General features: G+C 40.5%; 1 protein-coding gene across 3 annotated transcripts in view; it reads left to right on the plus strand.

The window, feature by feature from the left end:
* Positions 1 to 230: 230 nt before the first annotated feature.
* Positions 231 to 15,966, plus strand: part of PIKFYVE (phosphoinositide kinase, FYVE-type zinc finger containing) — a 67,150-nt gene continuing 51,414 nt past the window's right edge. Inside the window, exons 1-6 of one of the 3 annotated variants that reach the window (XM_050899676.1) lie at positions 231 to 405; positions 1,930 to 2,109; positions 8,592 to 8,710; positions 11,474 to 11,645; positions 12,373 to 12,580; positions 15,082 to 15,171. In XM_050899676.1, coding sequence (XP_050755633.1) covers positions 234 to 405; positions 1,930 to 2,109; positions 8,592 to 8,710; positions 11,474 to 11,645; positions 12,373 to 12,580; positions 15,082 to 15,171 — 941 coding nt within the window. In that variant the 5' untranslated portion in view covers positions 231 to 233. The remainder of the gene's footprint in view (positions 406 to 1,929; positions 2,110 to 8,591; positions 8,711 to 11,473; positions 11,646 to 12,372; positions 12,581 to 15,081; positions 15,172 to 15,966) is intronic. The other 2 variants (XM_050899675.1, XM_050899677.1) reach the window with 2 other exon arrangements.

Below are 15,966 nucleotides of genomic sequence, written 5' to 3' on the forward strand. Positions count from 1 at the left end.
TCTGAATTGCTCTCTGCAGAGATGCTGATCTCTTGCCAATGACTAGGCAGGGGACATGGGCTCCTAACTCTGACACTCTTGACCTGTGCTAATAGCAGATGTCTGTGGTAGGTGGGGTGAATGTCCCCCCTCTAGCATCTAATGAGACATCTCCTCTTCAGTTGACTGAAGATTTTCTGTTTCACCACCCTGTGTATAATGCATGTTGCTGAACTCTTTCCAGGGCACGTGAAATGGCCGCAGATGACAAACGGTCTCCGACACTGGACTCTACCAGTGATCTACCTCATTCTCCTAGTAGTCCATCTCATCTCACTCACTTCAAACCCCTGACTCCTGACCAGGATGAGCCTCCTTTTAAATCAGCCTACAGCTCTTTTGTAAATCTCTTCCGTTTCAGCAAAGGTAAGTGTTTGGGGGAATGTATGTGCATGGATTGTGCGTGCTGTCTGTTTTATTGATGCCCTTTGCTGCCACATAAACTTGTAAAAACACCTCAGAATATAAGAGCATAATGTCAGATGGTTGGCCGAATGGGTGGTGAGTCAGTTCTTTTGTGAGGGATTTTTGGGTGACGTAGTAGAGCTTTGCTGTGGGAGAAGATAGCCATCATCTTGCAGCTAGAAATCTGTGGCTGCCCATGAAGGTCAGAGACAAGCCAGTTAGCAGATAGTGTTGTGTAGCTTCTTAGCTGGGCATCTGGATTTCCTTTGCCTATATGAAGTTTTTGGGGCTAAAAGCAGGCGTAACCCTCTGCCAGCCTATATGAGCAAAATGTATGCCTGCCCTTCCAATGCAAGTTCTTACTCCAGACTTCCTCCACTCCTCACCTTCCTGTGCATCTTGTACCTTCAGTTGGGTGGCAGCTGAGCTGCAATAAAGCAGTGTATTTACAGGAAGTCCACCCTTAATTTGCATGGCTTAGGTGTTCCCCATCAAGAGGTCTGAAGTGTTTTGTATATTAAAAACTACTTGATTTTGGCCTTTGTGCTACATGTATCATGAAACACTTATATTCTCAGTAGGCAAGCTCTTGAAGAACTATGTGAGTTTTTCTTTTTTGTTTCAAAGAAATATATTGCAAAGAGTGGTGAATGAATGCACTTTGGTTTTGTACAAAAACTGTGTATCTCTTTGCTGAAGGTGGGAAACTGCTCAGCTGCTTTTGTTTAGTCTGTTCATTATCCAGCTCTGCTAAACATACTTCTGCAATGTTTAGGCTAGGGAAAAAGGGCCAAGATAGCTTTTTGCATAAGCAAACCGATCTGTTCAGACTTTTCTTATGCAGAATGAAAAATAATTACTTGATATGACTGCTATTAGTTTGCATAGTAGCATATCACCTGTCATTATTAATTTGTTGAAAGTAACGTAAGATGTGGTCAGTATTGGCTTCACTTGTTTGTCTCTGACAAATGTAGCTGGAGTCAGCAAAGTATTGTGTTGAACGAACGGGAAAACAACCTTGAAACAGCACATGAGCATGTTACTGGAATCAATGAGAACCTGTCTGTACTTGATCCTCTGATGGAAAAGGGTGGTTTATTAAAGGCTGTGGTAACTTTAATGTGACCTCAGTACTGGCTTCTAACATAACTGAAAAACTTTTTCAGGGCAGAAGCTGATAACCAAGTGTAGCTATTCCATATAGCAAGAATAGTTCATGCTTACGGGTTTGGTTTTTTAGACACTTTTCACATTAGGTATATTTCTGAAATAGCTTGAGCCTTGACAGACGAGTTCTACATACTGGCCTGTTTCCATGTTTTGTATGGTACTTTTCAGACTAAAAATTCATGTCTTTTGTTATGTATAATCATGATCTAAATGAGCTATTTATGACATTTTTTTTACCCTTAGTTTTGCATGTACTACTGGTTTTCTTTATAATGTCTGAACAGTTGGTTTCTTGCTTTTTGTCAACTCCAGATGATGGCAGGCTTTCATCCCTGGCAGAGAGAGCAGAGGCAGGACAGAGTGATCCACAAGCATTGAGTGGTGGCTGGTCCAGTCCACAGCATCCCACCAGGGCTCAGTCTCTGAGGTCACCGGTTCCTTACAAAAAACAACTGACTGGTGAGCTGCAAAGAAGATCATCTACAGCCCTGGGTAATTTCAACTCTTTGTGCTACAAGGGAATGTTGTACTAGCCAGCCTGGGATGCTTCACAGTGAGGTGGAAGGAGGTGAAGAAAGGTTCATTGACTGTCTAGATTGATAGCAGAATTTGGTATCAAGCTACACTGCTTCTGTTAGTGAGGTCACACTTTAACCTCAGAAACATGTTCCCTCCGCTCTTCTTAGTGTTCCAGCAAGACACTGTTGTTGGGGCTCCGCTGTTTCAATTACAAAACAGTCTGGAACAAAAGAGGCTGCCAAAACACATCCAACATCTTAAAGTCACTTGAACCTTGATCCTGAAAATTTCTGCTTTGTCTTGAGAGACTTCAATTTCTTAACAACCACATGCAAACTATAACTTTAGAGCTCAGCCTGAATGGGGTTGATGTTTGTGTCTTCAAGGGAGTTACAGATGCAGGTTTTTGCTTGTAGCTGTTTTGAGGAGAATTGAATAGGAACTTGTATCTAAACCTTTTTTATTCCTAACCTTGGAACTATTGCCATATGCCATATTGAATCTCTTTTAGCTGGAATGGGAATTGAATGTGATTGCAAAGGTGCAACTGTGTAATGGCTTTATGAAGATCTGGAAGAGCTAGTAGGCAGATTGCAGGGGTCCTTCTTGAGACTTGCCTGGTTACTGTTGGCCATTTGTGATAGCCTTGAGCAAACTGCTGAGCTGGGTAAAAATCCTGTGCAAGACAGTATTTCCAAGAGTATGGTACCTAGTGCAAACAAATTGTATCTTAAACATTGTTAATGTGTATGGGATTTTTAGAAAGATGTTTAGTCTTGGTAATCAGGCAAAAGTCCAGTACAGATAACTAGCATTTTCATCTCTCTAAGTCATTTGCATGCTGTCTTAGTTGAACATCATCGTCCTCCTTGCCCTCTGGTACTGTTTGTGCTATTCAGTTGTACCTGTCACAACAAAGCAATTAAGGTTTGTTTGTGGTTTTGTTTTGGTTTTTTTTTTTTTTTAAAGCTTTTCCTCAAATGCCCCAAGTACAGCAGCGTGCTCTTGGCTGATTTGCCCATTTACTTTACTTCATTCTTAGTTACCTCTTGTAAATCACTTGGAAATTATCTCGTGATTACAGGTTAGAAACCTTTAGGTGAAGTAGGTTGTTTGGTAGTCAGAAGGCAGAAATAATCTTGCTGTTTGACTTCCACTGGGAGTAGGCAGCCGGGGAAATGAGACTTAGTCTAAAGTGTAGGGGAGGAACTGTTGCTGCATTATTCCAACCCCTTTTCAGGTTGTCCATTCATATCCCTGGGTTTGGATGAAAGTACACTTAGAGGAATGTGATGATGAATCAGCCTGGAAAGAAGTAAAGTCAGACCAAGCAGGAATTGCTGGCTTTTTGAAGAGATTTCTGTGATACTGGGTGCTGAGTGGCCTGACTTACTATTGAGTATCTTCCCCCAAATAACCTCAGTGCTGTAACAAACACGAACTCTGTGTAATGCAAGTAAAAGTGTACTGGATTGGTGAGGAGGTTTCAGGGGAATTTTTCAGGTCATCTCACTGTATTTGAAGAGGGGAAAAACATTTGCATCTTCTCTCTCCAAAAATCAGGCATTGCTTTTTTTGATGCAAACTTTAGAAAATTAATTTTCTTGCCTTCTTTTGTCTTAAAAGGTGCTGAATAATCAGGTCTTTCAGGATTTCTGAACATTAAGCAGAGAATTTTACTTCTGCCATTGCAGCTGATGCTGGGCTGCACAAATAATCTTAGAAATTATTCTCATATCTAAAGAATGAAAAGTATGAAAAGAAGTGATGTGATTTACATAAACACCTAGATTGGTAGGTCAGTTCACCCACTCTGTTCAGTGACAGTGATGTGTCTAATCTAGTTTAGCTTTCTTGCAACCTTGTATCTGCAGGCCTGTAAATGTCTCTCTAGGCTTGGCCATTACTCAGATACTTCATAACATCAGCAAGTGTAGGCAGGAAAATGCCTAAGTCCTTCACAAAGGTCTCTCTAGCCTACTTGAATTTAAGTAACATGCCAAGCTTAAGCAAACTGAAATGCATAAATAAATAAAAGGCTGCTGGTGCCTCTAAACAGTGATGGAATGAAATGGCTCCTGAAGATGCTGACTCCCACCCCTCATCTGTCCGTTAGCTTGCACTGTCTGCACAGCAGATACTATCATTGCTCAGGAACCATGCTGGCTGACAACTGCAAGAACAGAACAACATAGATGGATGGTGGCTTTTGTAGGAAACTGTCTAGCGTCAGATATGTAGGATTTCAGTTGTGTGCTTTCCTTCAGGACTGCTTACGTGAAAACGTTATAATAGCACCTTACTGGCTTTTGTGAAAAGAGGAGAAGCTGCTGGATGCCTGGCTTACGTTGGAGATGCTTTGTGGGTTGTGTGGCTGAAGAACCAGTGCTGAGACTCTGCATTGACTTCTGTGGCCTCTCTCTTGGGTAATCTCTTGCATCCTCGTGTGCTGGAGTAGGGTGCTGGGGAGCTGGTGTCACTTCTACAGAGGCAGTGGGCCCAGCTGGTTGTATTGGACTGCACGTGTCTGTGTGCTGTCAGCTGAGTGCTTTCAAGGTGCTGGATTGAATGAAAATAGTCTCGTACTGAGATAACGTCACAGCTTGCAAATCCAGTTTAAGGAGAACTAGAAATGCTGACCAATTGGAGAGGGAGCATTGGTGGTAAAAGCACTTCTAGCTTGTTACTCTGTCATGCAGGATAATGCTGTTAATGCTAGACAATTGTAGCAGACTGGCAGTAATAGAGAATGGCAAAGGAGCTTAGCAGGAGTAAGGAAAGGCCAATGATAGTATGAGGGGGAAGAAGGCCTGAGGAAAGCGTGTGGTGGTTACTGGGAATCATAAAGAACATGACTTATTATCAGCGCATCTTTTCTATTGAAAAAGGTTTTGGAAAATGAAAATGCATGTTGTAAAATGAAGTTAAGGACAGCTTTCTTACTTTTCATGTCAGTAGTTTGTATGCAGTGACTCGAGGAAGATGTGACGTTTGAACTGTGATAGTGAACTTGAATATGAAATGATATGCTTTGGCAGTGAATAACTAGAAAGCAATTCATGCTGATTTGTATTAACAAAATTGTGGTATCCCTGGCGCGGGTGTTAGTTTATTGTTGGAACTGTGTGAAGCTCTCTGTACCTCTTGTGTTAGTGTATGGTCAGCTCTCTTCCTGTAAACTGAAACTAGCAGTTAAGTTCAAACGAAGTAGTTCTCATAGTGTTTTTGACTTGTCATTCATTGTAAAATGAATGCTAAAATACATAGGATCATGAAAGAAACTCTGGAAAAATATATTTCAGTGATTCAGTAATTGAGGATGCAGAACAATTGCATGACTTACTGAGCAAATCTTTCTGTGGCCTGAACTCAGAAGAGTATACTGAGTAGGTAATAATAGCTGGAATGGTATTGCAGGTTCCTTCCCAGTGATCACAGTTCAGGTGGGGAGAGTAGGAAAAAGAGGAGAAAAACATACAGTATTTCAGAGGATGTATAGGTTTTGCCAAGGGTCAACAGCCATGAATACATATAGGAAGGATGAGGGCTACTGTTGAAATATGAGGATTTTGATTTCCCCCCCCCCCCCCCCCCCCCCCCCCCCCCCCCCCCCCCCCCCTGTAGGAGTTAAGTTTTAGCTTAAGAAGGATAAATAGGTTAGAAATAAGTCAAATTGGAAAGCTAGATGGGGTTCCTTTGGTATATTGAGGTTTTGTTTGGTGAACATGTAGATGGGAAGGGAGTGAATAGGAAAAACACAATTGCTGCATAAACTGGTAGTCCTGAAAAGATGTGTTCCACACTCATGTTGGTGTGTTACATTGAAGGGCTGGGATGCAGCTGGCTTTTGTTTGTTAAACGCAAAATGATATCAGGTGAAAAATGATTGTCTTGTATGAGAGTTTGGCTGGGGAAGAAGAGTAAATGGATGAAGATATGGTAGAGTTGTGGAATGAGAAAGTATAAGGACTCTATATATCAAAACCATGAGGAAGCTGTCTTCACTTCCTGCAGTTGTTTTTGTGCTGGTTGGACAATGACAAGCAAAGGTTTGTGGAGCTGATCTGGTTGTCATAACAGATTAAATAACACTTAAATAAAGTTTAATTTTATTTTAAAAACCTAATTTCTTGTGTGTAGTTTTAATTGTGGCTGGCTGGTGGGTTGTGTGGTGGGTTTTTTTGTTTTTGTTTTTTTTTTTGGGGGGGGAGCTGTGTGTTTTTTTTGTGTGTGGCTTTTTTTTAGTAGCATATACTGAGTTTGCTGCTTCAGGAGCACTAAAAAAGCTTGCCACTAATTATATGTGTAAGTGTGGTAAACCTTCTTGGCATCAAATCAAAAGAAGATATGAAATCTCTTCAGAAGTGCAACTAATGGCAGTTAGGGTGATGATGTGGGCAAAGCAAGAAAAATACTCTTATAGTTCCCATGTTTGTGGAAGGGAACATGAGTTTTGCAGATTTAATGGTGAACTAAGGAAATACAGTTACAATGCTGAAAACATATACATCTGTAAATTGTGTGTGCATTAAATGAGAAAATGGCTGTGGTATTTATAGTAATGGAATTTGGATCACGAGTAAGAGTTAACCTAAGATTGATACATGTGAATTCTTTTATAAGGATGGTGTTTTAGACACAGTGTGTCCTGTACTGTAGGGACGGTAACTTCTTACATTCTTGCTATACAGTGTGTTTTCCCCCAGAAAGGGAGAAATCACATGATTGGAAAGGAAGAGCCAAATGAATTTTAATCTGAGAATCGGTCAGCTTCTCTAGTGTAAACGGGTTAGCCATGTGCTCCTACGGCTGATGGCATGCTTTTTCTAATGCAGATAACATCCTTTTGACATTGTTTTATGTAACACAGAAAAGGGCATTTAACTAACAAGAGAACCAGTGTGGAGTTACCTGTGGCATTTCCTCAGTGCTGTGTATGTTCATACTTTGGGAATCACTTGCCTGACAAGATTTGTAGCTAGTTAGGCAGGAGGCCTGACAGTAATTTTTTGAGTTGGAAGCAACATTCCTGGAAAGAAGATACACTTGAATTCAAATGTTACAGCAGGAAAGTCCAGGAAGTAAATGCAGCATAGATCTTGTGATAGAAGTAAGGAGGAGCCAAAGGTTTCTATGGTATTATCCATGTTTTCTTGAAATATTAAAGTCCCTTTAATCACCCTAAGATACTCAACTTACTGCTGTCCAAAAGTATACTTATTTGATTTAAAAAAAAAAAAAAAAATCCAAGTGGCTAGCCACAGAACTGGGTTTAAGCACTCTAGAATCTCTTTAAAATAATCTCCTGTTGTGGATTCTTTCTTGTACATAGGTCATTAAGCAGCTATATATGGACTGATTAACTAAAAATATCTACTAAGAACCTGAAGAGGAGGCATGGAATCCCACAGTTTTAATCACATTACTCTAAGGGTTTTGATCTCTTGCACACAAATGAATAGCCTAGTTGTTACTGCACGGCAACAGTTAACACGCTTCTGCTAGTGCTGTCAGCATTCCCGCTGACATCAGTGATATTTAAAACAGTAAACAGAAAGCAGCCATGTCTGTTCTTCCTGTACTAGGGGGAATCAAAATAATAATGCTAGTCAGATGGAGAGCAGCGAAGCTGGTAAGAAACTTTAAACTATTCAGAAAAGTTGTTGATATAGAAAAGTGACTCTGAAAATGTTTAAATGTTTAGGTAAATACAGCACTGTGTTTCCAGATCCTTCTGGAGAGAAGGATCCTATTCATAACTTGTACAGCAATGCTTCAAAGTAATCTAGCATTTTATAGGAAAGAAATTGACTGCGTTACCTTTTTATTCAGGAGTCTCTTTGCTATAGTTAATCAAGAATGACTGTACAAGTTCTCAGCAACTTGGCTTTTTTCTTAGAAAATAACAAACCTCAAAAAGTTCAGAAATGTGAACTTCTGGATGCATTTTATTCTGAGTTACTGTTTTTAATAGAAACTGAGCAATTGAGTCCTGAGACTTGCTGTAGTCATTTATAAATAAGTTCAGGTTAAGGCAATGACTTATACCAGTCCTAGAATGAATGTGAGTATTGTTGCAATTATTTTGTAAGTATTAATATCGTGGAGGGCCTTCTAAAACGAGACTTCAGTGCTTTCTAAAAGACTATTACAAGGTTCATGTAGTAGGTTGAAAATAACTTCACTTCTTCAAAAAATATTTTCATTCTCAGAGAACTTAAATCAGTTCTTGTAAACACAGAGGATAGTATTTAAAATGCCAGTCAGAGCAAGCTGTCTGGCATCAGAAGCTCCTTTTGGGGGAAAAGAGTGCAAGGGCAAGAAGTGATACACGCTGTACCTTTGTAAAGAGCATACAGAGCATATGTGAACATTTCTCTAATGGGGTTTTGTGTTGTGATGTGAATGTTGATGTATCATGGAAGAAATGAATACTACTCTCCCTTCCCTTCCAGACAATCGGAGGAAAGTAGAACCGCCTCTTGGAGGTCATGATCCTCGAACAGCTGTTCAGTTAAGAAGCCTCAGCACCGTTTTAAAGCGTCTCAAAGAAATCATGGAGGGGAAGAGCCAGGTAATTCTTCTGAGGGATTTGTAGGCCAAACTATCTAGAAACTGAACTGTTTACTGGGCTCCTCTGAGCTTCATTTTTAGATAAATCACGGGGATTTCTTCAGATATTTGAAGGATGAGTGAATAAAATCTAAAATTATTGTGTGAGTGCAGGGGAAACAATTTAAGTTGATGCTGACTTTTGACATTTCAGACATCTGTCATATTGTGGGAGTGAAACATTGCAATTGCTCAGCTTCTTGAACTTGGATCAGATGCTCTCATTTTAGACTGCTTTCCACTTCTGTATTACCTAATCTAGTATTACCTGATGGTTTTCTCCCTTGAAGGCTAACCATGGGCAGGTGAAACACGTTGACTGTCGCAAATAGTAATGAGAATTCTGAGGATGAATTAAATCTACTGTTTACTGTGGTGATGATTGGTCAGCAATATTTGCTTGAAAGGGTTGTCCTGTTAATCAGTTTTGATTCAGCTGGATAAGGGTCTGGTGGTTGCTACTGACTTGCTGATTTCACCTCCCTATGCTGTGTTGGACCATGCCTTTAAGAGGAGGATCTAGTTGAGAAAAGAAGCCATGACTATTTATAAGTGACAATATAAATAGCTGTGTCTGGGAGCAAGACACGAACAGGCAAAAGTACATTTAATTAAACTGAATGAAGAGGAAAAAGGCTTTTGTCTTTGTAGCTTTTACAGGTAGGCTTTGAGTAAACTCACTTAGCTTCCAGTGCTATTCTGCTTGTAAGAGTAACTTTGCTTTGGTAGAAAGGGCGGTATTTTTGAGGGTGAAACAAAAGCCTTTAATTGCAGTAAGCAGGGCATTGAGTGTGGCCCCTACTACTATTTCAGTTTGTGGCAGCTTCTGAAGGCCCTGGAGATTTTCAGACATCTTTGAAGCTATTGGAGAAGTGCTCAAACAGACAGGATGCAGCAGTAAATGAATATATTTAGATCTTTCGGTGAAAGCAGTATGTTAGTTGTCAGCATGCTGACTTCTGTACAAATGGTAGTGTATCACTGCCCTTGACTGGAGCCATGTCTTGCTTGAGTCACTCCAGGCAACAGTTTCTTCCTACTGTGGGCTTGGCCTGTCTCTACAGGAGACCACTTTACTGTTGTAGAAAGCATATGTCAGATCCTGGAAGGTGCTGCTCTAATCAACCTCTACTGCTAATGGGGCTAGACTTCTGTTCTGATCCCTTCCTTGTAGGCTGTTCTTGTTGTGAGTGTTGGCTCTGACTTGAGCAAGGCAGAGGGCTGGAACGTGTCACCAGCAAAGGCTGGGTTTCTAAACACCCAGTCATGTGCAAGTGGGGCAGAGGCGCTGCTGCTTGGAACAGCCACTCTCTGTGTGGCAGAACCAGAGACTTGGCTTGTCATGCAGAGCCGCAGCAAAAACTGTTAATTGGCATCCCCTGCAGCTTTGCAGCAGTTCCTTGGCAAAGCTCTTCACTGCATCTTTCCCTGCTTGAAGCTTAGTGTTCATCTTAAAAAATTTGTAGACTCTCTTGAACACTAGACTGCTTTGAGCAGTCTTCGACCTCTTTCTGTATGAGTTTTCTTGGGTGAGGACAGCATGAAATTGTTGTCTTGTTGATCATAGCTGTTTTGGTCTCAAAATTGGTCTAGCAGCTACATTAGACTTCATTTTGTGAACATCCAAAAATAAACCCCAATTCAGGGTATGGGTTTTTTTTAGTTATGTGAAAATCAGAGTGTGGATCACCTTTCTTCTCTGTCGTTACTGTCTTCTTGGGTTGTTTTGAGACAATTCTTGCAGCACTTTATCTTCCTAAGAAAAACCCGGAGTATTCAGTCCCTCTGAAAAGGCTTATTGCCAGAACTGAACTCTAGCAAAGAGTGTTTCACAGTCAGAGCTGTCATGTGACCATTAGCAGTTGTCTCCATCCATGGTAATAGCAGCTGGTGTGCTCAGAATCATAATTGAGAGATTTGTCTTACTCTGTTTATAGCTACAAGACCAAATGGAAGTTTTAACTCTTTGTTTTCAAATTTTAAAAACAAGACAAAAATTCCTGTGGCTGCACCCATGCTGTAAATCAGTATATGTCGTTATCTGCTGAATGTGTATTCCACAGTTGTCTTCACATAGTTAACCTGGAATTTGGAAACAACATCAATCTGGGACACAAGCTTTTACAACTGTTTACTGAGGTTTTGAAGAATTTGATCATATAACAAAAGTTTTTACATGTATCTATAGTCCTTTCAAAGTACATCCCAGTATTAGCTGTTGAAATGATCTTCCTGCACTGATAATTCCTGATAACTTGATTTACCCCTGGATAACAGCTTCAACTAACGTGTGGCGTGTTGTGGTTTTTTGGTTGGTGTTTTTTTTTTTTTTTTTTTAAACTGTGCCAGTTGAGGGCCTGTCATGTGCTAGGGGCAAATGAGAGGGAAGAGCAATCAGTGCTTCATATGTTTGTTTCTTCTTGACCTTTATCTACGGCTCATGATAGTTTTTATCTGCTTTGCTTCTGTCTTGGATCAAGAAGGCAAAGGCTTACTAGATTTATTCTCACAGTTAAGAACTCTCTCAGCCTTCTGGCTCCTTAAAAAACCACATGAAAAATCCTTTCTGTGCATGTGTCTGCTTATACACAAGAGTGTACACACACATATATGAGAATATATGAAATTGTCCTTTTCATGTGCACAGTCTACAAAGCAATCGTGAATCTAAACATGCTTTTTTATTTACAAAAAAAAGTTTTTTCTCTGCTGCCTTCCCTTGTAGGACAGTGACTTGAAGCAGTACTGGATGCCTGACAGCCAGTGCAAAGAATGCTATGACTGCAGTGAGAAATTCACCACCTTCCGGCGGAGGCACCACTGTCGACTTTGTGGGCAGATCTTCTGTAGTCGATGCTGCAATCAGGAAATCCCTGGAAAATTCATGGGCTACACAGGTAGGGTTTATCTGTTGAGAAGCAGAACATTCTCTGTGTGCTCAGCTCTGTTTGGACTACTGCATTTTAGATTCTGGTGTCTGCTAGAGAATGCTGTACAGGTCTCTAGTGGGCTTAGAAATAAACAAAAAGAATCACAGGACCTAATTCTACCAATTTCTTCATGCACAATGGTGTATTATGCCATGCCTGCTTATTTTTACCAACACTACGTCCATGATGACAAAACAAATATGGCCACTATTTAACAAGGATGTTCACTACAAAGTGTGCTCAAGTAAAAGCTGCTCTTAGTAATGGTAGTTTTAAAATATAATGAGCCACATGTTCTAATTGAGGATGAGGGAAACTCTTTGAAATACCAATTACCAAACCCTAGACATCTCCTGATGGAGGTAATGATTTCCAGACATCAGCTGGTATGTCATATCTGACTGGCTATTGTTGTACCGTGATTTCAGTGTGCACATGTGCTCTCTCTCCCCACCCCCGCAACCTGTTTCTCTCTTCGATCATGTGTTATGCATCATTTGACTTGGAGATATTCCCTGAGTGTATAATTATCTGGAGTTTTGCTCTTTAAGGGAATATGAGAACTAGACTTAAACATGCAAAGAGGTTTCGAAACAGGAAATCCTTCTTTTCCCACGACTACACACCTCTGATCCTGTAGGAACAGAGTACTATTTGTTCCTGTTCACTTACTCTCTGGTTCCCCTTTCCATAGGGGATCTCCGAGCCTGCACTTACTGCCGCAAAATAGCCTTAAGCTATGCGCACTCCACAGACAGTAACTCCATTGGAGAAGACTTAAATGCTCTGTCAGATTCTGCGTGTTCTGTATCAGTGCTGGATCCTGGCGAGCCACGCACACCAGTTGGGAGCCGTAAAGCTAGCCGCAACATCTTTCTGGAGGAGGATCTAACCTGGCAAAGGTAAAGTGAATGGCTTCATGCTGAGCTCCAGAATCTTAACTGTGTTTTCAGGCTGACACCTGCCTAGACAAAAGCTGGTGGTTTCCATCTAGGAAACTTAGAAGTATATCTCCTGTAAAAAGAATCTAATCCTGTGCTTGCTTCAAATATTCTTTTTCTTTCAAGTTGAAATGTGGAAACTTTTCTAGTGGAGTTTTAAATTATTTGCAGTACTTCCTTTTAACCTATTGAATCAGTGATTCTATACCAGTGACAGAGCAGGCTTTTAGCTGCAGAGTTTTAAAAGACAAAACCAAAAAACATCCCTTCTAACCACTAATGTATGGAGAAGCAAGTCAATGTAACACTGATGCTTTACCTGTCAGGTTGTGGATTGGGCAAGAGAATATAAGAGATGCTGTCTATGTAAATAAGAGAGAAATGGTGGAAGTAACCACCTGTTTCAACTGAAGTGGGATTGAAAGGACAGCTATAAAGGTTCTCTGATCTCCTTTCAAAGTATATTTCTTCTTATTACTCTCGAATGAGGGGATCTTTATTTTTGGAAGATGAATAAAAGAACACTGTACTTCTCAAGTGATATGCAAGTTAATTTCTGAGGACCTTGATTTAATTTAATGTGGAGGGAGGAAGAAATAATCAGATGTGGCGTTTGTGCACATTTCCCTAAAAACAGAACAGGCAGGTGTGAAACTACTGAGAAGGTCTTGAGTCAGAGCCTTTCTTTAACTGAGGGGTTGTGTTAGTGACATATGCCTCTCAGCAGATCTCTTCTAGTGGTTCTGATAGTATTAAAAGAAAAACCTCAAAACCAACTGTCTTCAGAAAATTCCCTGACTCTTGCTTTGCGTGTTGCTTTTCAGAGTATGGTACTCCTATATGGAAGCAATTAAATAATCAGCTTTAGGCCTGAATAAAGGGAAGTAATTTTGGTTTAATGTGATGGTCATCTAAAGCAGTAATGTTGCAGTGCTTGGGATAAATATTACCAAACTTTGAATTAGGAAATAAGTATGTGCGCTTGGAATGCTTCTCTTTAGGTATAGAAAATAATAGAAGGTATCATTAATTCTGTCTTCTGATGTGTTATTAGTATCTTTATTATGGCAATTCAACAGCTTGTAGACATGAACATGTAAAGAAAGTATTTATATCTTTATTTTAGGCAGCTTGTAGCACTTGAGAAAAATACTGCCTATTCTTGAAAGGCTGATAACACTTTCTGTACTAGAACACGTAGTCTTGTTGGGAGACACTGAGTAAACATGGGCTGCTTTTGTGTGTGAGAGGGAGAGAGATTGAGATTAGGTAGTTTATTGTTGCTTTAAGAGGATTAAAATTTTCTTCAGTGCTTGTTGCTCTTAAAATGTAAAACTTTGCAGTGGGCTACAGTGCTTTTTTTAAATACTGCATTTGGTAAGTTCCTGATTGACCTTCAGAGGTTTAAACTCAAGACATTGAACTTAAATGGCACCACAGTGGAAAGTGGCAACTCACAGCTTCATAATGGAAGCAAAGTTTTTTTTTCTAATATGTGGCTTCTGTGTGAGAAGTAGTTTGCTTCAGAAAAAAACTTGGGAGTTGAGCCTCTTCCCAAAATAACGTATCTGAGATAAGGCTCTTGCCTCTCCTGCTGTCATACGCTGCAAAGCAGTGAGAAAAGCATTTAGGAGAGTGATGCTGTATTTACTTGTCTGACACTGCTCTGCTCTTTGAGCAGTTGGAAGATAGAGGCATGGGCTCCTGCTTTAACTAACTTGAAGAGCGGTGTCCTTTAAAAGTGAAGGAGTGGTGTACTCTGGGCAAGTACAGCTACTCAGTTGTATATGTAATACAGAAGTTGTATTATGTACATTTTCTCATGAAGAGCACTTGTCGTGCTAGTAACATGTCTACATCCCAGAGCACAGCCAGTATGGCTGTATCAGTTGGAGTGTAGTGGCTTATCTGATACAGTTTTGTCAGTAGGAATTTATATTGATGGTATACAAACATCTTCCACCCCAGGAGGTAGGGGAACAGGAAAAGGAGGGCAAAGGTGATAGTGATCAGATTAAACAATTACAGAAGGTTGTCAGGCTATCTTGGTAAAAGCTCTCTAGCAGCTATAGATAGCGTTGCTTGGATTGCAAAGATGATGTGTTGAGGAGATGGGGGCAATGCCTCTACTTCCAAAGCACGGAAGAGCAGCCTGTAAGGGAGGAGGATGTGTAAGAAAGGGATATAGGGGAAGAGGGCAGGAAGGCAGGATAATACGAGAAGTGGGAAGAGGCTGTATTGTCCAAGACTTGAGTCTGAAAGGAGAAGACTTGAGCCCTGTCCTCCAGATATCATTGGCCTACAGATGGGGAAAGATTTCCCTATTCCCTCATTGATTTAACAATCATGGGTGTGAATGAGAGGTAACGTTATAATTAACTGTATTTTAATTCCAGCTGTTTTGACGCCGCTGCATGTGGCAAATCTCTCAAACATCTGTAACATGCTCCTTTTCCTTGCAGTTTGATTCACCCAGACTCTTCAACTACCACGTTGTCTGCACGCCTTGGGTCTGTCCAGGAAGATGCAGGGAAGTCGCCAGCTAGGAACAGGTAAACTAATTATATCTATTTTCTGTTCTGGATGCACTCCTAGCACACTTTTCACTGTAAAGCCTGTATTTTGGGGCTTGTTTTTACTGAGCATGCTGTTTCATGTCTAATACGGGACACCCCATTACCCATATGTAATGGTAAGGAAAGACCATTTATGTACATATTCATATTAATAAATGTACTACTTTTAAGGAACCTGTAGTTTGCTGCTGAGTGAAGAGGACAGAAAGGGAAAGAAGCGGCTAAGAAAGGTAGAGTTCTGAGGAAGCTTACGAAAAGGGAGTAACAGAGACTTGGTAATGGGAGGCAAAGACTGAGGTCATGGAGGAGCAGCAGTGTAGTTTTTGTTTGTTTGTTTTGTGGTTTTGTTCCCCTCTCCCATCTGGTCCCTCTGCTCTTCCATTAAGTATAATCTTGTTTAAGTTATGAGGATTCCTTGGGCTAAAATCCCATCACAGGTCTTTATGCAAGAGTGTTGGAATGAACTTGGAAATGTTCATGAGAGTTTTAGTGTAAGTTGTGAATGCTTGAGCTTAATCCCACTAAATAGGCTGGTATTAGAAGAACAAGTAATTTCCACTTCACAGTGCTTCTGCTATGGTTCTGGTTACATGCTTCCGTTATGGTTAAATTGAGGAAATAAAGGTGAGGCAAGGATATGAGGAACAGAGCAAAAATAATGCAGATTTCAGTGTTGCAGTCAGGAGACATTCAGACTTCTTTGCATTGGTGTTAGAGGAATACAGAATGGTTAGCAATTTGGAGGGATCTGGCAGGACCAGTGAAGACGAG

The sequence above is a fragment of the Gymnogyps californianus genome, chromosome 7 (assembly GCF_018139145.2).
Source record: "Gymnogyps californianus isolate 813 chromosome 7, ASM1813914v2, whole genome shotgun sequence".
NCBI lineage: Eukaryota > Metazoa > Chordata > Aves > Accipitriformes > Cathartidae > Gymnogyps > Gymnogyps californianus.